Below are 22,350 nucleotides of genomic sequence, written 5' to 3'. Positions count from 1 at the left end.
CTTGCCCACCTCCAGTCCTCTCGTTGCTGTTTCCACAGTGGGGGGCAGCTCCCCTCGCTGAAGTTTCTCCAAAGGCAACTTCCTCATGTCATTCTTCAGACGGGGAGGGGGGGCGATCTTTATGCAATGAAATGGGAAGATGGCTGCAAATGTTGATATGAGTTTGCCATGATGGCTCTCATTAGTTCCACATTGGCATTAAATTGATGATAGCCACACACACACCACAGAACCCTCCTATCCCACTTTAGGACATATGCAGTGCAGTTCTGAGCAGCGTTACACCCTTTTGAGGCCATTGAAGGAGTTATGGAAACCTGAATTTCCCCATCTTCTTGAGCATAATGTCTCTGTGTAAAATAGGGAAAGACTTTCTGCTTTCTAAGGATTCATGAAAGGACATCTTTTCTCTGCAAAGCATAGATAGGGTTTGAGGCATGATGTATGATCACTGGTTCAAAGTGCTTCAATCATATTTTTGTTTAAAAATTTATATCCAGCCTGTTAGTGCTTTGATCTCAAGATGGATGACACTGAAATCTCATACTCTGGAGTGATAGGATTTGTAATTTAGAGATATTATCATAACAACATTCGATTTATATACCGCCCTTCAGGACAACTTAATGCCCACTCAGAGCGGTTTACAAAGTATGCTATTATTATCCCCACAACAAAACACCCTGTGAGGTGGGTGGGGCTGAGAGAGCCCCAGAGAGCTGACTAGCCCAAGGTCACCCAGCTGACTTCAAGTGGAGGAGTGGGGAATCAAACCCGGCTCTCCAGATTAGAGTCCTGTGCTCTTAACCACTACACCAAACTGGCTGTCTCCCATATATTGAGCAGTGTTAAGGAAATGGTGTTCTGTGGACATACCCTAACATCATATGATCCTAGTTCTAGTAAAGAGGTGCAGGTACTGTTATAGCTGATGTTTTGTAGGTGCTGTTCATATTGTTTTAAGCCCCTCCTTATTCTCTTAGTCTTTATCTGTGGATCCAGAAATATTACATTCTGTGGCTTGGATGCAGCCAAGCATTTTCATGGGCGCAAGGATTTCTGCCATTAGAGCATGACTTTCTCACCTCCCCTTCCCATTGCAGCCGAAAATGTCCCCATAAGGCTATTCCTGGAGATCTGTGGTTTATACTTACTGTGGTTAACCATGTCATCTAAATGGAGCTTAATTGAACAATGAAGTCCTTTTTCTAGTCTGTGGCTGCATATTTTTATGGTTGATGGCTATATCTTTTTGCCAACCAGGAAACATCCCCTCTGTAATGATAATAATAACATAAGGTTTGGTTAATAAGGACACTCCTGTTCCCTACCACTTTAAAAAATGAGCTAATTTTCCATTTGTCAGATATACTTTAAAGCTATATTTCTGACAAAAGAACAGAAGAGTACTTATTTAAGGCTCCAGCTGAGCATAATTCTCAGCCTTTGACTTTGCTCAGCAAACAAAGGTAGCTGATTCATAGGAGAAACACTTGGAACAAGTCAATGAGAGCAATCCAATGCACAGTTAAGCCTGCTTTACTCTTTTAATGTTGATTTTAAAGGACAGAGAAGTGTGCTTGTCTCTGTTGGATTGTTTGCCAGTGTGAATGTGTAAAGTATGTTGACCATGGATACCATTCTGTTGGGTGGGGTGGCTCTAGTGGCTGTATTAAGGAGGGAGGGGCTGCATCCACATAACGACATTTCTCCATCTTGCATTCATCACTACTGCAAATGCAGGGGCCTGTGCATTGGCGATGAAGATGCCACGCAGGAATTTTCTGTGCACTTTCCTCTGTCAATGATCATTTCCCATGCATTTTTTCCTAATGCACTACCAGGGAGCTTTAAAATAATGTTGTAGTGCTATAGTGCTGTAACAATTGACATTTTTAAAGCCCTTATAAAGCCCTCTGGTGGTGCGGCAGTGGAAATGACAGCTGTGAGAGGCTGATGGAAGGAAAATGGTGCTGGTGTGGGTGGGAACTATGAAATCATGCACCTTCCCATCCAGATGGCAGGATGGTGTTCTCTTCCCAAAAAGATTATAGCAAAGCAGTGCTGTTCCCATGCATATGTTTTGTTCTACCTTGGCTTCTTTATTGCAGCATCCATATGACATCTTCATCTGTTTGCCTTGATTCTGTTCCCCCCCCCCCCGCTTTTCTATGGTCTTTCCCAAACCTGATCTTTAAGGAAAGATAGGAAGGTGAACATTTTTTCAGGCTCTTCCATACTGGTTCCATTTTCCTTACCTCAGTCCTTCCCACACACCAGAGAAGATTTGAGGGCTTTGAAAATTGGCAATAGCTATATTGCTATAGCATTACTACATTAGAATTACATTAAAATCATCTATTGCATCAAGGCACTAGCTTTTCATTTATTAAAAAACGTTTGTCACTAGCCCTTTTGGTTGTAGAGTTATAAGGGGAGAGGTACTGGTTGCACATTTCCAAAAGTACTGGAGACCTAACTTTTTTTTTTAAAAAAAAAAGAAAGCTCAGGATTATTACATTGTTGCAAAACAGCATGATAACATTATGACACTATAGTGATTGAACTATTACTGTTTTTTTTAACAGCTGGAAAAAGCCTTCCAGTGGTGTGGAAAGTGGCAGAGGGTTGAGGCAAGGAAATCTTCTGTGAGAATGCCCCATTGCCACTGCAAATGCATTTGCATTCACAGCACTAGTGAAAGCTACACGGAGAACTGTCTCCATGTAGAAGCAGCCCAGGTTCTGGAAAAAGTGTAATGAGAGCAGGAAAGGGACCACAGGTGCATGATTAGTACATGACATCATGTGAAATAATGGCTCTCAGAGCTCACCTGGCTCTCAGACTCACCTGAGCCTGAGTTACGGGCGACGCTGGGGGAGGCGAGCGGGGAGGCGGCATGGTGGCCGCCATATTGGGGAGGGGTGGGGAATGCCCAGGGGCCAGGTTTCTCCGCCCGGGCACATCCGGCGTGGGCCCCTGGTCGGATGGCTGATCCCCACCCCTCGGCACTTGGCCCGTGGCGGCATCCTGCCCAGCCCTCCCTTTTGTCACAACTTTGGACTGAGCAGGCTGCGGATTGGGGCATTGGGCACCGATCCGTTTGGGGGGAAACAGGGCCCTCAGGCTCAGTTTCCCTCTTATGGGGATCCCCATAAGGGGTCCGGGGAGTGAGGAATGGCCGGTGCGTGCCCAGTCGGGGGCTGTCAGTCCGCCTCACTCCCAGGTGGCAGGGGATGTTTCACTCAGGGGTGTATACCCACGTGGCATCCCACTGACTGTCATCTCATGGTTCCCCCCCTCAGCAGGGGTTTGAGGGGGCGTGTGGGTCATCGGCTTGGCAGGCGGGTCAGCCGATGCTCGGATCTGTGCCCTATGTGCGCCTTTGCTCCCTGAGCTGTAATCTCAATAAAGTTGTGGCCTCTTTACCTCCAGCACTGTGTCTGAGTGTTTCTTGTCGCCGTGCCCCCTCCCCACTCTCCTCCCCACATTTAGCACTCGCCTGCAATAACTTCCACACACACACACGCACACACACACACACCCAAGCAATCCAGTTGAGACAATAACTCAGAGAAAAACCTCTGTGTAGAAACAGCCTAGGAAGGATCTGGGAAAGAAAGCATCTTGGAACAACTCATAACACTGTTGACTGTGGCAATCCATTGTGCATCTTACCCCTTTAGAAAAGCCTTGATCTACTTAATACCATAAAGTAGAGACTGCACAATAAATATTTCAATAAAAATATTAAGTATATCCAGTTGTACCTTTTATGATAACAAAAATACAATAAATAGGGATAACATAACAAAGCCCAGGCAGGAAACTACATGCACATCTTTTTTGAAATTTAAATATATGTTTTCATTTTTTTTAAAAGAAGCTTCAAGTTTGGCCGCATAATTAAAAGCATGGCTGCAATGTAAATAATGAACAGAGATTTCACTCTAAATAGGTATTCAGTCTTTTTTAATATGCAGGTTAATATTGGAATCATTAAAGGAAATACCTGTGTTTTTTTTAGTCTCACAATATCATGGACTTAACATCTTGCAATTCTGCCTCTTTCCCCCAGAAATACTGAACAATTTCCTCTTGGAACCTGCTTGAAGTACACCTCTTTAATGGCCATGGTCTGAGAATCCACAACTGCAAATGTTCTTCTTCACTTACACAAAATTAATTCCATAAGATTGTGTTTTGTTTTTGGTGTGTGGGGGGGTTGCAATTATGAAGCCAGGGGAAGAATCTCCAAACTTGTTTTAGCTACACAACGATTTGTACATTTCCCTAATCAGTCTATTTTCTAATCTGTGTTTTGAAAGCTACGCAACCCAGCTGCTCCACAATTACTCTGGTAAGGGCTAGTTCACACAAAGGCTTGGACACGTGTCCTTTCTTCTCCTCCCACACACAGATTTTGGTATGTCTGAATAAGCAGCTCTTGGCTTGCCAGCTGCTACCTAAATGGATCTCCTCTTGGTTTCAGGAAAGCCTTATGGAGCAGATGACTTCCTCCCAGTGCTCATGTACGTCCTGGCGCGCAGTGACCTGACCGAGATGCTTCTGAATGTGGAGTATATGATGGAACTCATGGACCCTGCACTGCAGCTTGGTGAAGGTATGAGAGAGATCAAGTTCTTCTCTAATGCTCCAGTCTTTATAGAGGGTAGGACTGGGGTGGGCCATGACTTAGTGGTGGTGGAACTTTTGCTCTGCCTGCAGAAGATTCAGTCCCCAGAATTGCCAATTCAAAAGATCAGATAGGAGATGATGTGAAGGACCTCTGCCTGAGACCCTGTTACTCAGAGTAGACAGTGCCCTTGGTAGACAGCTTTACCTGTGTCTGTCTGGTCCTGATAGCTAAATAATAGCATGCCTCTGATTACTGGGACGCATACCTTCCCAGTGGGCTTCCTGGAGGCATCTTGTTGATCACTGAGAAAAACGGAATTATCAAGCGTCTCTTTCCTTATGTCCTTAAGTGTTCGTTGTTGTAGAATAAGGAGAAATGAAGCTGATATTTATGAAATGGACTGCCGTTGATGGAAATGAGCTTTTGCTGGTTGATCTGAAACTATTTTTAGACATGTTTATAAATTTGATCTCTGTTCAAGGCGGTGCTTCTCATTTGAGGCCAATGGGTTACAGCGAGACTGCTAAGTTTTCTGACGAACCAAGCATACTTGTCCTTCTGCCTCCCTTTCCACTTGCCAAATTTCTTCCTCCTCCTCTTCCTTTTTAAGTCCCCACCCCACCCCCGAGGGCTGCCAGCACAGCAACAAAAATACATAACTGTTAGATTTTGAAACTGGGTGCTAATGACCATATTCAGAAATTACGGAGCATGTTTGATAGCAGTAACTGAAAGCCTTTACTAGTTTGTTTCCCAAAGTTGAAATCAAGTTTTACCGTAACATAACTTCATCCCAGCCTCTATGTTCTTTGACACTCCTATGGGCACATAGGCAGTGTCACAAGAAAACATGGTTGTGGGGGTGGGGGGGCTCACTCGGTTCACGGGACCAAGGAGGGTCCCAAAGTAGCAGAGAGGGGAGTGGGTTTAGCTCACCTAAGACTTTAGTTGTATAACAGTACAATCCTAAACATAGTTACAGTTTCCTAACTCCTCTGAAGTCAATGTGCTTGGAAAGACATAAAACTGTTTAGGATTGCCTTGTTACACTGGGTTCAGGCTACTACATGAGAACCATTTCTCATAAAACTGTTTTCAAGAAGCATATCAATGGGCCTACTCTGCCACATGCAGAGAGCTGGTGTAGTGGTTAAGTAGTTGGGCTGTGAATCAGCACTCTGCTGGTTTGAACCCCACTACTGCCATGAGCTCTGCAGGTGGCCTTGGGTAAGCCAGTCCTTATAACTCCAGCTCTCCAGCTGTATTGCGGGGATAATAATAACATTAACTTGTTCACTGCTCTGAGGAGGCACAACAGGCAAAACAGATCTGCTTCACACATGCCTGCTATCTGTCCCGTTTTCATCTCACCCTTGCTCCAAGAAGCTCAGGGTGGCATATGGCTTCCCTCTGCCCCTTTTACCTTGACAGCTGCCTGTTGAGGAGGTAAAGCCGTGAGTGAGTGGCTGGTTTCAGGTCATCCACAGAGTTACTTATGGCAGAACAGGAATCAGAATCTGGTTTTCCCCAGTTCTCGTCTGAGATTCTGAATGTGATGCCATGCCAGCTCTCTCATTTTTCTCTGGAATTAGTGATAAACATGGGAAACTGTGTTATGGTGAGTCGGGCCATTGGTCTATCAGGATTGTCTACTTTGACTGGCAGCGTCTCCCTGGGTTCCCAGGTCCTGCACATCATCTGCTACTGGGACCTTTTATTTTTTATTAATTATTTATTCACAAAAAGTATACCTTGCCTTTCTGCCCTCATCAGGGCCACCAAGGCAGCTAACAAAGTTAAAAACATACACCAATGAAAACATACCTTAGAACTATTAAAACTAAACAAAATCACATCATTAAAGCAACTCAAACCAAAGTAAAAATACACACATAAAAACAGCAATTAAAATATGGCAGTGTCACTGAGGAAATGCCAAACAAAGCAAAAAAAGTCTTGACTTGCTGGCAGAAGACAGCAACAGGACAGGCAAGCCTCCCTGGGAAGAGAATTCCAGAATTTTGGTGCCATGACCAAAAAGGGCCTGTCCTGGATTGCCACCTGCCTTATCTCAGAAGGCGAGGGCACCCAAAGTAGGGATTCAGAAGAGGGCCGTAGTGGTCGGGGAGGTTCGTAAGGCAGTAAGTAGCCCTTCACGTTTGCAGGACACACTTGGGATTGAGCCTGGGACCGTCTGCATGTAAAGCAGATGCTCTATTTCTAAACGTAAGCTATAACTGTTTTACTTTTTTATGGACCCTGGTTTGAGAGCATTTGCGTTGAAAAGTGGTATGTAAATACAGTAATACAATACAAGTGGAGAACCTGCCACCCACTCTCACTGTCCGGTCAGCACATTTACCAGGCTGCCTGCTCACCTACAGAGCACTGCTTCTCCTGCCTGGCTCACACAGCAGTGGCAGCAAAGGGTGGAGTGGCTCCTCCCCCCCCTCCTCCCCCCAAGCTGGCAGCACCTCTTCTTCTGCCTAGCTGGCTCATGCAGGGATGGAGGTGGTGGATCCCATTTCCCCTCCCCTCTCCCACCCATCCAGGCCGTCCATCAGCAGCTTCCACCACCAGGTGGGTGGACGAGGCGGTGCCAATCCCCCAGCCCATCTGGAAGCCTGTGTCTGGAGGCAATCCTCAGGTCAGCAGCTGGCCTGGCCACACACCAGTAAATCTGTGGTTGGTGAGATGGTTGTCTATACTGGTGCAGACAACTCTTCTTCGTTTGGTTTTTTTTGTAACCCCCTTGATTTTTTTGTTTTTAAAAAAGTTTGGAATTTTCTGCAAATCTGAGCATCCCTCCAAGTTCGTTGGAGGATCTCTGTCCACGGCCCTAATCTCTATGTTTAGGGATCTACATCTAGTGCCATATGCAGAATTAGATATAGGATTTTGTTGTTCTTCTAAAGGATTTCTGCTGTTCTTCTAAAGGCCTCTGATCACCACACCATGAGTTCCCATTCCATACACGTCTGACCATATCTCAGATCTGTGTAGTTGTTAAGATAGAACAGTGCTAAGCACCTTCAATACCACACCGCAGTACAAACACACTACATTTGTGCCTGTTTTTTCCATTCTTCAAGACTTTTTAGAGACTGTATCTTTGAAAAATAAGGATCCCTATTAACTACTACGCTGATATAGCATGCAGTTCCCTTTGCGTCTTGGCATCTGGGTCACATGTCCTAGGAATCCCCGAGGTGTTAGTGCAAACAAATTGGCCCCTTTGACAATGTGGCTGCCTAGGCAATAGATACCTAGCAGTGGCCTCAAGGGAGCAGAATGCCATGTGGCCACGTGCATTTGAAAAGGAAGAGATCCCTGTCAGTAAGGAGCAGGAACACCAAGTGAGTCTTCCCAACACCCAGGTCACTCTCAGTCTGATCAACAGTTCAACATATTTATTTAGCTGACAGTTATGAGTTGCTGGTAAGCAAAATGTACAGTGAGACAAGAGTCAGTTTCATATAAATGTGTGTGGGGGGGGGGAACAGTGGGAATCAGAGGAACTTCTCACCACACACGGGCAGGAGCCAGTTTGGTGTAGTGGTGAAGAGTGGCAGGACTCTAATCTGGAGAACCAGGTTGATTCCCTACTCCTCTGCTTGAAGCCAGCTGTGTGATCTTGGGTCAGTCACAGCTCTTCCAGAGCTCTCTCAGCCCCACCCACCTCACAAGGTGATTGTTGTTGTGGGGATAATAATGACATACTTTATAAACTGCTCTGAGTGGGTATTAAGTTGTCCTGAAGGGTGGTATATAAATTTATTAGGTAAGATAAAGGTCCAAGCACCAACCCATGGGGGATGTCGCATCACATTTTCTTGGCAGACTTTTTACGGGGTGGTTTGCCATTGCCTTCCCCAGTCATCTACACTTTACCCCCAGGATCCTGAGCACTCATTTTACCAACCGTGGAAGGGTGGAAGGCTGAGTCAACCTTGAGCCAACTACTTAAACCTGGCTTCTGCCAGGACCGAATTGATGTCGATGACGATGACAATGATAGAATTGGTGGATCCAAAGAGCTAAGAGTTCATTTGTTCATCAGTGATGAAAAGGGGAGTGGATCTTTTTTGTGTGAGAAGCACAGGAAGCGTGTGCCTGTGTGTGTTTGTGGGGGACAGGGGTCCTATTCTACCAGTTCAATTTTTTTAGTGGGTATCTTGAGAAACTGTGGGCTGTGGGTATCTGAACTTTTGGTAATGTAGTGAGTAGAATTTCATAATATCTGGGAGGTTCGAACCCCCACTTTGCCATGGAAGCTTTTTGGGGGTGACTTTGGGCCAGTCACTCTCACTGGAACTTACCTCACAGGGCTTTTGTTAGGATAAAATGGAGGAGAGGAAATGATATAAGCCACTTCAGATTGATTCCCTTTGGGGAGACTGGTAGAGTGCAGGTGAAGGCAATACCTCCAACAGATAGAGAGCTACCACTAGCTTGCCATCTATCGTAGCGTCCCTCGTGCAGCCCCTAAAAGATCCAGGAAAAGACCATGAGAGAGACAATGCTTTGATGGGACTCAAAGACCTGTAAGGCTCCATCAGTTGGCTTGACGTGTCTCTCTGAAGGGAACTGGTGCTACCATTAGCTTTCTTTTTGTACTAAGAGTGGCCAAAGTGAGGAATGGGGGGGAGGGGGGCCCTTCCTCAGCTGGGTGTGAGAGAGGAGTTGATCAGCTCCAGCAAGGACCGAGGGGTTCCATTGCTTCAATGTATGAAATTGCAGGAGAGATGTCATAGGGCTGCCAAACTCCTGGTGGGGCCTGGAGATTTCCTGGAATTACAACTGATCTTCAAACAACAAAGATCAGCCCCCCTGGAGGAAATGGCTGCACCCTGTTGACCTCCCTCCCCAAACCCTCCCCTCTCCAGGCCCCGCCCCCAAATCTCCAGGAATTTTCCAACTCAGAGTTGGCAACCCTAGATGTCAGTGGCTTGCAATATAGAAAGGACAGTTAGGAATGAGAGGCTATCAGGTTATTGTCCTGAGAGCCAGTAGTTTGGCGTTTTATGAACCTTGGAATCATTGCTTTTACTTCTTTCATAAGATCACTGCTTATTGGAAATGTGTTTCTTGGTCTTGGCTGTGTTTGCAGTGGCCTTTGTTTGAGTTTTAGCATTGTTTTTATCATGGTGTGTGTTCTTTGCTTTTTCTTTCTCTTGGACAGGACAAAGCTTGGTAAAGTGCCCAGGACAGGGAGCAAATTTAATTTAACAGGGAATTTATATATAAATGTGTGTTAGTAGTGGCTCAGGATAGTTTTCCTTCCTCAGAAGAAACTCTCATTAATGAAAAGGTTGGGGACCCCGATGTAGGCAAAATGTGACATGTTTGACTTCAGTGGGAGGATTAAGCATTTACTTCAGCTTTTATCTTCTGAATTCAGTGGGTCTTCAAAGTGCGTATTTCTGCCTTGTTTTTGCCATTTGCAATTCAAGGCTTTGTGGTTTGTTGTTTAAATGATATTTTCAAGCACTTCAGTGAGCTCCTCCACTTCAAAAAAGCTTTTGTCTTTGGGTGCAAAGTCTGCTCATTAATTTTCCCCTGACTAATTTTGTAACTATGCAATTATGATAATTACAAAAAGAAAAGAAAATGCATGTTTTGTTGTAGAGGGGGGGAAAGGAGTCATTAAAACCTCCTCCCAAGAAAAAAGTAAATGTTTATGGATCCTTTCAGGCCTGACACCAGGACTTAAGAGGAATGAATTAATTAGGCACCCAGTGGAAGAAGCTAGTTAACACTACAGGCAAGATTAAAGGGAGAAGATCCTTAAGGAGCCTTAGGGTTTTTCCCCAGCCCTTATGTGGTCAACTGTTTTTGCAAATGTATTTTAAATGGGAAAACACTGTTACAAGTCTATCTCCTTTTCCAAAGTAACAGGGTGATAAAGATTGTTATTTGTTGTTAAAACTGTAACAGACAAATGCACTGGTGCAGAAATAGCCTCTCTTCCCTTCAGGACACTGTTGTATTTTGCTCAGTGAATGACCTAGCTGTTGAGTATATTGTACTTCACTTGCACTTGGTATCTGAAGAAGTGAGCTGTGGCTTACGAAAGCTCATACCATTCCACAAATTTTGTTAGTCCTACAGGTGCTACTGGGCTCTTGCTCTTTTCTGCTCCACTTGCACTGGCCCTTTTCACACTGCTTACCGGGACTCGCAACGACGTGGAACATCATGCTACAAACGCGGAAAATCACGTTTTCTCGTGCGAATCTCGCGTGAAAAAACACAATTTTCCGTGTTTGTAACGCGATGGTCCACATCGTTGCAAGTCCCGGTAAGCAGTGTGAAAAGGGCCACTATGTAGTCTACCTTGGGTTTCAGTGAGAAAGGCATGCTATAAAACAAACAAATGACAAGTGATTCAGAGGGGCCCTCTTCTGGCCATTCTCATTAACTGCAACATTTAGATTTTCACTTTTTCAAATTCTGCAAATTGCCTGGCACCTGTAGAGGATTTCCAGACCTTTATGAAGTCTTCCTTTGGCGATTTTGGTTTCTTTCCTACCCCACAAAACCAAGGATAAAAGCCCACCATCATCATGATTAAGGTGAAATGATTTCCCAACCAAACTTTTCTCTCTGTGTTTTCACTGCCCAGCAGACCGTTTTATTCCTGTTTGCGGTGCTGGCAGTTATGAGGTTTTAGAACATATCCCTTACAACTTATAATAATAATAATAACACTCAAGTTATATGCTGCCCTTCAGGACAACTTAACACCCACTCAGAGTGGTTTACAAAGTGTGCTATTATTATCCTCAAGACAATCACCCTGTGAGGTGGGTGGGGCTGAGAGAGCATCGACTGACCCAAAGCTACCCAGCTGGCTTCAAGCGGAGGAGTGGGGAATCAAACCCGTTTCTCTGGTTTAGAGTTGTGCCACTCTTAACCACTACACCAAATGTGCGTGCCCCAAACTAAGCTACAACAGGAATCAGCTATCTGCATATCTATTTTTACTCTATCCTTCCTCTAAAGAGTTCAAAGTGGCATATGTGGTTCTCCCTTTCCTGTTTTATCCTCAGAACAACCTGTGAAGTAGCTTAAGGCTGAACAAGAGAGATCATCTCAAAGCCACCCAGCAAGCTTTACAGCAGAGTGGGCATTAGGAGCTGGAGCTCCCAGATCTTAGTCTAACAGGCTGACCTGGAGGGCACAACTCCATTTTCCAGCCTCCAGGTGGGGGAGACTTGTAGAACAGGTGAAAAGGTTCTACGGGTGTTAGTAGATCATACACCAAATGTGAGTCAGCATTGTAATGTGGTTTTAGGCTGTATCAAAGCAGTAGTGTCCAGATCACACAAAGCGATGGTATCAATTTACTCTGCTCTGGCTAGACCTCACTTGGAGTACTGTGTTCAGTTTTGGGCACTATAGTTTAAGAAGGATGTTAACAAGCTGAAACATGTCCAAAGGAGGGCAACAAAGATGGTGAAGGGTCTGGAGACCAACAGTGGAATCCTAAACACAGTTACTCCTGTCTAAGCCCATTGACTTTGATAGGCTTAGATTGGAGTAACTCTTCCTAGGATTGCACTGCAAGTCCTGTGAGGAAAGGTTGAAAGAGCTGGGTATGTTTAGCCTGGAGAGGAGATGGCTGAGAGGGGATATGATAGCCCTCTTCAAGTATTTTATTTATTTATTTATTTATTTATTTATTTATTTATTTATTTATTTATTTATGTCATTTATAGTCTGCCTTTCTCACTGAGACTCAAGGCGGATTACAAAGTATGAGATTAGTACAATCAGTATCAAGTACATTTCAATACAGTATCAAGAATATTTCATAAACTATACAATAGGGTAAATAGATACAAGTATAAAAGATAGTATTAGCAAGAATCCATACAGAGTAGAAAAAATACTGAAGCAGAACATAATTCTAGGACTAACATTAGACAACATAGAGCACTGGTGGTACATAGGAGTACATATTTAAAGCAGCAGATAATATGTAAGGCAATATAGTGATGAAGTCTATGGTCCCTAACTCATTAGCGAAGCATCTGAGACCCCATCCCTACAATGCAGCCCTCCCATTTGAGTAAAAAGCCTTTTTGAATAGTTTGGTTTTGCATCGTTTACGGAAAGCCAGGAGAGTGGGGGCTCTTCTGACTTCCTCAGGCAGGTCATTCCACAGGATAGGGGCCACCACAGAGAAAGCCCGTGTACGGGCTGCTGCTGACTTCACCCATGTGTAGCCTGGCACCTGCAGGAGACCCTGTTCAGATGAGCAAAGCCGCCGTGGAGGAACATAGGGAGGGAGGCGGTCCCGTAGGTATGCTGGACCAAAGCTGTGAAGAACTTTGTATGTAATAACTAATACCTAGAACTGAGCACGGTAGCCAATGATGTGTAGCCAATGGAGCGACTGTAGGATGGGAGTGATGTTCATGCTCCTGCTCGCTCCTGATAACAGTTGAGCTGCAGCATTTTGCAGTAATTGGAGCCTCCTAGATGGGAGACCGATGTATAGAGCATTACAATAGTCAAGCCTTGATCCAAGTGGCCAGGTCAGCCGTGTCAAGATAAGAAGCCATCCTCCAGGCTACAGTGAGGTTGTAGTAAGCATTTTTTGTCACTGCCTTAACTTGTTTTTCTAGTAATAATGCTGGATCCTGTATAACCCCTAGGCTCTTAACCGAGTCTGCAAGGGTTTGTCACATAGAGGATGGAGTGGAGTTGTTTTCTGTTGCCCCAGGGGGTTGGACGAGAACCAATGGGGAAAAATTAAATCAAAAAAGTTTTCAGCTAAACATTAGCAAGACCTTCCTGACAGTCAGTGGAGCAGGCTTCCTCTGGAGGTGGTGGGTTCTCCTTCCTTGGAGGTATTTAAGAAGAGGCTAAATGGCCACCTGACAGCCAATGCTAGGTTCTCATGGCCCCTTGTCATATGCCCAGGGTACTACAAATTGCCAGTCTGAGGTCAGGAAGGAATTTTCCTCCATGCCAGATTGGTTGAGGATCCTGAAGGATCCCTCTGGGAATAGAGCAGGGGTCACCACTAGAGTCGGGGGGTAGCTGTAAATTTTCTGCATTGTACAGGGGTTGGACTAGATGACCCTTGGGGATACCTTCCAGCTCTAGGTTTCTGTGTTTCTCCCAGAATTAGATGCAGAGGAGTTAGCCGTGTTAGTCTGTGGTAGCAAAATCAAAAAGAGTCCAGTAGCACCTTTAAGACTAACCAATTTTATTGTAGCATAAGCTTTCGAGAATCAAGTTCTCTTCGTCAGATGCCTCTGACGAAGAGAACTTGATTCTCGAAAGCTTATGCTACAATAAAATTGGTTAGTCTTAAAGGTGCTACTGGACTCTTTTCTCCCAGAATTACAACTGATCTCCAGTCTACAGATATCAGTTTCCCCTGAAGAAAAAGGCAGCTTCAGTATCTGTGTCTCCAGACCCCCACTGAGCACCCTCTCCTCCTTAAACTCTGCTCTCCCCAGACTCCGCTGCCAGATCTCCAGGAATTTCCCAAACCAGAGTTGGCAACTCTGTGTACAACATACAGCTCAGGGGCCAAATGTAGCCTACCAGTTCACGTTTCCTGACTCACGGTCCACACTGCCACTTCTGGCAACAGTGCAGGTGTTTCTGAACTCCATATCCCCTACGGGCTGCACTTGCAAGCAGGGCCTGCTCTGTGGTTTGACAGCAACCGAGGCCTGATGAAGCAGAACTGCAAGAGATGGGTGGAACATCTCAGACAAGCAGCCGAGAGGCACAGTAGTTTGGGATGGTGGACGAGGCAAGAACTCTGGTTCCCACAAGAGCTCCAATTTTTAGGAGCCCAGTAGCTCTAATGGAGCAGGTGTGACTTGTTGCGGTTTATATAAAGAGTTTGGGGAGGTGTCCAACAACGACGCATTCGACCTTAGGGATGGAACATGGCTCAGTGGCAGAGCACTTGCCTGGCATACACAAGGTTCTTGGTTCAATCCCCGGCATCTCCACATAAAAATATCAGGTAGCAGGTGATGTTAAACACCTTTATCTGAGATGTTAGAAAGCAGTTGCCAGTCACAGTGGACATGCAATAGGGGTCTTGATAGTCTCAGAATATCACATGTAGAGAGGAGGGTGGCAGTGGGGGTGGGTGGGAAGAGGTGGGAGGCACAGGGCGGGGGCCAAGAGCCCCCATTAGTCTTGGAATGATTGATCTTTGTTGCTTTCTCACTCTCTTTTGGGCTGCAATATAATGATGGCTTTCTTGCACAGTGTTGACAAAACAGCCATGTTTAAGTGACACCAAATCCACAGTATCACAAACCCCAAGAATCACAGGGTGAGGGCAGATGATACCATGTGGCAATGCCTGGTAACATCATGTGCTTTCACAATACAGTTCCATTGGTCTCTATTTGGTTTCCATTTGACTCCATTCCCAAGTCAATTCTGGCCCATTTAACTGCTCTCACCATTACACAACACTGTCTTAAACCATTACAGTGCTAAGCTCTGATAGCGCGGTAACAGAGCTCTGATAAGGGCCCTGAGGGGTCAAGTACAGCACCATGAGAATAAGCAATGAGGAGCTGGACTTTCTGCCCTGCATGAAGAACCAATAGACCTTTATTTGATGGATGCTTCTTAATTTTCAAACAGGCTCTTATTATTTAATCACTACTTATGGGGCAGTGGAGCTGATCAAAAGTTACGATAAGATCACAGTCACCCGGCAGCTGAGCACTGAGGTTCAAGACTCCATCCACCGCTGGGAAAGGCGGAGAACTCTGAACAAAGCCCGGGCCTCACGGTCATCTGTGCAGGTGAGATGCTAAAGCTGCTCTGGGGCTTCTCTTGCCCTTAGCAGTATGTGCTATAAAATGGGGATTGTGGGCTGGACTATGCAGCTGGGCCTGTTGGAGCTCTCCCTGAGTGTGTGTGTGTGTGTGTGTGTGTGTGTGTGTGTGTGTGTGTTCAGTATGATGCTTGGTCTAAGCGTAGGCAAAATATCGCCTCTTCCCACTTAACTCCACTGAGACCTCATAGCCTTACCTGTTTTCTCCTCAGAGGTCCCAGGACCGTAGGATCATTTAACCATTCGATAAGGCAAAGCTCCCACTCCTTGTTGGGCAAAGGGGAAAAGCTACACAATTCATTCCCAGTTAGAGTAACACAGCAAAACCAAAACAACAAGCCACACTTCAGGTGATTGCTGCTCTAAAAACAGCCAACGGAGAGAGAGAAAGAGAGCACCCTTTGACAATAATTCAGTATGATACATAAAGAAACTAGCAGAGTTGTTATGTTCTGGCAGATAGGAAGGCAGCTGTGCAGAAAGGGGATTTTAGTGAGTTGAGACTTAGAAAGTACAGCAAGAGCTCCTTCCCATGACACAAACCTTGGGGTCTTCTCTTGGATAGAGTGTGCTTAGCAGTTGCCAAACAAGACCAGTTCACCAAATCCAGCTTTTCCTATCACTGCATCTTTATCCTAAATCTCCCAACATGGTATTTGGCCCTACAAAGCAGCCGTGGGAGGGTGTGTGTGTGTGATATGGACTGAGGCCATGTTATTTTCCCAATCCAAAATGCCATTCCCCCAGAAGGAAAGTCGGGCATTATGCAGTTTTGAGCAAGCAAGGGGGCACTCTTTGTCACAACCACCAAACAGCACGTATCAGCTTAGCACTGAAAAGCAAATTTAAACTATGCTTATACGCAGCCACAAGATGGCAGCAGAGACCACTTCTCTTCCTTTAAAAAAGATTTTTCAACCAAGGTAAAATACCCTTAGGATGTTCAGCAGGAAGATCGTCTCCTTTAATGGAGTGCATCATCACTGACACTGGGAGGCTCCTGGGACACTGGAAACAAACGAGCAGCACAGAGGCACAAGAGTCACTCCCAGTTCATTGCCTGGTCATACGTAGCAATAACCATTCAGTCCTCTCCTATTGTTTTTTAACTTTATCCAAGCCAACATCATAAACTGATCACTAGGCAGCTTTGCGAGTTTCAGGAATTAGCAGATATCTGTAATGCACTTATCTTTGAGAACAAACGAGAGCCAGGTTTCTTTTTTTTGACCTCGCGTATAGTGTGCGTGTCCCTGCCACAGATTCCAAGAGTCAGATGCGGCTCCGTTGTGTCCGTACAGAATATGATGTCGCCAAAAGCACATAAGTGTGATGCAATGAGAGAATAAGAACAGAGTGAGGAAAGAGAAGAGGAAGGGAGATGCTAAGGCTTATACACAGGACAATGGCTTGGCTCCTATGAACGTGTTCCACTAAACTTTAATTTGCGCAAGATCAGTGGTTTTCAGTGGGCCCTTCCATAAACAAGTTTCAGTAAGCATGCTCCATGGCAGAGGCTGTCTAGGCTTCATGGAACTCATTCATAGAATCCCTGCCTATATCCAGAAAAGAATAACTGTGTACACTACGTTACATATATACATTGTATTATCCTGGTACATGCTTGTGTGGCAACTGGATATGTTGGATTTGTTTCTTGGCCATTCCCTTGAGTTTCTGCTAGAAAGGCAGACTATAAGTGAAGCAAGTAAATAAGTAGGTAAGAACAGCCATGGCCAGTTTTAAGGTATTTTCAGCTGTAGCCCTTTCATTGTAGAATGTTGCCCTGATCATGATGGGAGAGCATGCACCTTACTGAAATCCCATAAGCTCTCCAGGGGGGCAGCCGTGTCAATCTCTTGCAGCAAGAAGAAACAGAAGTCCTGTGGCACTTTAAAAGATTAACCAGATTTTAATTCAGCAATAAACTTTGTTGTGGTTCTAGCTCACCAGAGGTTTATGATAGGATAAAATCTGGCTGGTCTTTTAAAGGTGACACTAGACTCCTGTTTGTTTGCTTGCTTGCTTGTTTGCCCTACTTTTCTACCCTCCAAAAGATTTTTACTGCTGTATTATTCAGCAGGTCTTCCATACCTGACTGTCAGACTCTATTGACTGTGTGATTTATTGAGTGGTCTATTTATGTGTTGGGAGGATTTTATGGGTATCATTTGGGTTGTCATTGAAACTCACCTTGAGTCTGTAAATGGTGAAAGTTGAGCTACAAGTGTTGCAAAGAAAGAATGAACTATGGGTTAGTATTCTCAATTATACCCTTATTTTCCTGTTTTCCAGGACTTCATCACAATCTCGCTTTCGGAAGTAAATGCCACACCACGGACACTGGCCTATCGGACTGATGCAACAGTTGAACAGCTGACTCAACAATGTGCTGAGAAGTTCGAGGTCTCAGAGCCTCAGGACTATGGCTTGTTTGTCCAAGTGGACAATAAGAGCCTGCGGCTTGCCAAAGATGCCCTCGCTCACCGTATCAAATCACACCTTCTGAACAAAGACCCCAAGGCAACGTTCCACTTTATTTATAAGCAGATAGACAGCCAAGAGACACCTGATCCCATTATCAAGGAACCAGATGATCTATCATTGTGAAGTTGCATGGTTATAGCAGTCTCACTTGAAAGATTGCAATGTTTTTGCCTTACTCTGACCTCTGTAGGTGTCAGAAGCACATCGAAATAGTCTGAACATTGGGAGGGGACAGCATACACCTGTCTTCCACTGGAACATTTTTGGTCGGCAGAATTCTTTTGCATCAGGAAATGGAATATTCCAATCAACTGTTACTCTTGGGGAAACTTGAATCATTTTACAGTGCAGTCCTAGGCAGAATTACACCCTTCTTAGCCCATTGGGTTTAGAAGGGTGCAGCTTGGTTTAGGATGGTGCTGCTAGAACCATGAAACCTGCTTGTGATGTCCAGCCCAGCTCATCACATAGGTGGATGATGGAGCCCTTCTGGCCAGTTGCCTTGTTAACGCTGTTATTGTGATGTACGCTGGTAGTTCAGTGTTGTTCCAGTTTGCGCTGGGACTAAGTAGATAGGTTCAAAGGTATCAGCACGACAGCAGCATCTCAAACCACAGAGCATCAAATCCACAATATTCTCAGAGAGGGCTGAAGAGATTTGCAATGCAATTCTATGCAGTCAAAGTCCAGTGATTTCAGTGGGCTTAGACTGGACTAATTCTCCTTAGGATCTCATGGTTTGGCATCTCACAGGCGGAAGATCTGAATGGCGCTCTTTGTGGGTGGTAAAAACAAAATAATAAATGGAATCAGCCAATTTTCTACCTGATTTTGATGATGCATCCTAATCCATCATCTAGGGCGGGTCTGACTTGTCCCATTTTGATGGTAAGGTTGAGCCTGGATGTTATGGAAGACCTGATTCGCAGCCAGACTTCTCATGCTGCGTTGTGCCTCTTTCCTCCTGTCCTTTGCAAAGTCTAATTGAGCACAGGGTGTGACATGATGTCGTTGTGCTGTGCATTTCCCTGCCCCTCCCTCACTTAATTGGCTGGTAGGATGAGAGCAGTGCACAGCAGGTTGTCATCCTACATTGCATGCCATTAGATGTGGCAAAAAGATACCTAAAGGGACACACAACACTTGGTCTGTGTCCTTTGCCTCTCAGGGTATACAAAACCTGGCACATATGCCAAACGGCAGCACGCCAGGCCATTTTGCACAGCACACGTGGACCAGGGCGAGGTCCTGAAGTGCCAGAAGCACTGCTGGGCCCGGCAGCATGGGCAGAGGAAGCAGGAATGTCCATCATTCCCTCCTGGGTCCAAAGCAAGCCCCTCTGTTGCCGGTGATATCCAGGCAGTTGCGACCCTCATATCTTCTCCCCACCCCATTTGTTGACACTCCAGTGTCTTCTCAGATAGAAGCTGCATTTTTTTGTTCAGCATTTGAGTCAAAAAGTTGCCTACCCCGATCTAGTTGAAGACAACATGCAGTTTCATTGTACTGCACCAAGCTGTGCCCTCAACAACAGATCACCAGTTTTTAAGCCATGTCTGGAATACAGAAATCAGAGCCAGGTTACATGATGTGACAGAAAACGTTTTCATTCGAAGTGCAAACGTTTCCTTCTTTACAAGAGTGATGCCTGCCAGTTTAATGGGAGGCAGTTTTACAGCTATGCTCTGCTTCTGTGGTCCTGAGAATGGGGCCGTTGGGCACCCACTGATGTTTCCTGGGGACCCGTGCTGCTTCCCCAAAGCAAAGAGCCAGGCCTGGCTTTGCTCAAGTGTCTACAGCTGCTAAGTAGAGCAAGAAGGGGAAAATGGCAGCCAGAATAGGTGTCAGGACAATGCCATGACAATGCTGAGGTGCCATTTCCAGGTTTGCACTAAAAGTGATGTTGCTGTGATGTTGCATGTCCTCCCCCCCTGCCACAACTCTGCCCCATCATATTTGGTTATGGCACACACACACCACTATCTGTTCTTAAAATTCCAAAAGTGCCCATGAATTTGACAACATCGGGCACCCTTGTTCTCCTGCACAGAGGAAAGGAGGAAGGCATGCTAAGGTACAGAAAGATGACCCAAAAAAGTTGAGTAAGAGGAAAGGTGGCAAGAAGGTTACCAACAGAAGAGCCACGTACCGTATGTACCAGAAATTTCCATAACCGTGGAAGCTAAACGCGTTGTTTTATTATTGCAAAGGAAAATGCCTTGGTGTTGAATATGGCCTAGAGTTTGTGAGTTGTTACCACTGAGTTAAAGGGTGCCGGTTCTTCCCGCACTTGGTTTCTCAGCAGCTCAGCCTGTCTGCATAAAATCATTCTGGGCAGTGGCACAAAGCTCAGTTAGCCCAGCCAGATGGGTGACAGAAAGGCCCTTGTGGGTTGGCATGTAATGACAGCTGCCATGTGTACTTATAGTTCCAGTTCATACAGCCTGGCGGCATGCAGTAGGACCCCTGAAAGCCATTTTGCGCATTACATTTGGCTGGTGTTTTTTTAATTGTCAGTCCTTCCCTGCCCTCTTCTCTGCCTGTGATTGTCAAAAGGCAACCCAGAGTGTTTATTGGCAACAAGGCTCCCAGTTCACTGCATGTGTGATGCAGCTTTTCTGATCATGCTCCACAAAAGCTTACTGGGTGACCCAGTCACTTTCAGCCTGACCTACCTTGAAGGGCGGTTTTTGTGCGAATGAAATGGAGGAGGAAAGAATGATGGTCACTTTGTCAATTGGGGAGAGAAGCAGGGTATAAATAATCTAAAATAAAATCATGGAATTTTTAGCAGCTTAACTCAGTGGGTGTTTGTTCACTGATGTGAAGGGGGGGAGCAAATAAAATGCCCAGTGTAATTGGTAAATCTCTCATAAAACACAAAAAAGTAATACTAACTTTCTTAAGCAAAGAGATTCTCTCAAGTGTTTGAAAGCATCCATTGCTTCCAAACAGTGGCCGTTCAGTCTAGCTTAAGTAACTGCCCCAGAACACACATATACTCATAGTCAATCCTGTAGATATTCCACATTTGTTCAAGGAACAAGTGTTTTTAGAGAGCTTGAAATCTACCCGAGATTTAGAATAATAATACCTAATTTAGACCAGTTTGTTGATGTCTCGAGTAAAGGGCCTTTTCTTTCACTGGAGATGATAAACATCTCCCGGTAATGCATTTTCCCCCACTTCAAGCTTTAAATATATGTCATCTCCATCTTAGATATACCAGAAGATTTTATCAAATCTGTGCTGCAAGAGCTCATCTTTAAATGTATTTATTTCTGTGTGTTGTATTATATATTTGGTTATGTCTAGCTCATGGAAGCAGCACAAATGGACACATGCTCTGTGCAACAACTTCAGACGAGTCCTGAATAGCTCGAATAAAAGAACTCGGGGTCACAGGATGACCTTTAAGCCATCTGCTTTCTTTTTGCACCAGCCTTTGGAAGGGATTTTTCTCGTAGTGTCTGCTGTATATAGAGACCTCCTTGTGATGCTGCGTTATTTTTAATGTTATAACAGGAAGCCATGTTGTTGCACAGGGAATGGTTAATGTTCCTCCCAGTAAATCTGCTTCTGTTCTTGACCATGGTATTAAAATTTCATATAACCAACTTAAATGTTCCATATAAATAATCAGTTTCTCCCTGAAAATAAGTCTATGGAGGATGTTGCTTTGTCAGTGCAGAAAGGAAGAGAAAGTCGGGTAAGCTGCTTTGTGTCTCGTTGCAGATGAAGGATAGGAGATGGCCCCCCTACTCCTTCAGCTGCTATGTCTTTTACCACAGTGGGCTGCTGTCAGTTTCCCCTCCACCATCATGGTGGGTCTGGCTCCAAGATGCTAAACATCTGCTTTGTCCAACTGGGAATATTTCACTTCACCCCATCTTCATTTAGCAAGGCTTCTAAATCCTGCCCCAGCTTACATAAAAAATGCAATAAAGGATGACGGCCATGGGCTAAGGAAGGTAGGTTGTAAGTGGCAATGCCAGATAGAATCACAGAGCTGGAAGGGATCCCAAGGGTCATCTAGTACAACCTGCACAATGCAGGAAATTCACTGCTCCCCCCATGACCCTGCCCAGAAAGGCAGAAAACCTCCCGGAACAATGGACAACTTAGCTTGAAGGAAAATTCCTTCCTGGCCCCATATTGGTGATTGGCATTACCCTGGGCACATAAGAAAAGGCCATAAGAGTTGAGCACTGGCTCATCCCTCCCTTCCCTCCCTCGCTCTCACCATCTGCCTAAGTTCATAAAAGTGTGAGAACACCTGTTCCTGAAAACATGGAGAATGACCAGGAAGACACTTAAGGACCGCCAAGCTCATGCACAGCAGATATCTGGACACACTAAGCTACATTATACCAAGCCAGACCATTGGTCTATC

General features: G+C 45.1%; 1 protein-coding gene across 2 annotated transcripts in view; it reads left to right on the top strand.

Moving 5' to 3' along the window:
- Positions 1–21,546, top strand: part of RIN3 (Ras and Rab interactor 3) — a 104,944-nt gene extending 83,398 nt beyond the window's left edge. For both annotated transcript variants that reach the window (XM_054972123.1, XM_054972124.1), the window contains 3 exons: positions 4,493–4,624; positions 15,275–15,438; positions 17,766–21,546. In XM_054972123.1, the coding sequence (XP_054828098.1) occupies positions 4,493–4,624; positions 15,275–15,438; positions 17,766–18,080 (611 nt within the window). In that variant the 3' untranslated portion in view covers positions 18,081–21,546. The remainder of the gene's footprint in view (positions 1–4,492; positions 4,625–15,274; positions 15,439–17,765) is intronic.
- Positions 21,547–22,350: the final 804 nt, after the last annotated feature.

The sequence above is a fragment of the Eublepharis macularius genome, chromosome 2, assembly GCF_028583425.1.
Source record: "Eublepharis macularius isolate TG4126 chromosome 2, MPM_Emac_v1.0, whole genome shotgun sequence".
Lineage (NCBI taxonomy): Eukaryota > Metazoa > Chordata > Lepidosauria > Squamata > Eublepharidae > Eublepharis > Eublepharis macularius.
This window is presented reverse-complemented; position numbering and strand designations above follow the sequence as displayed.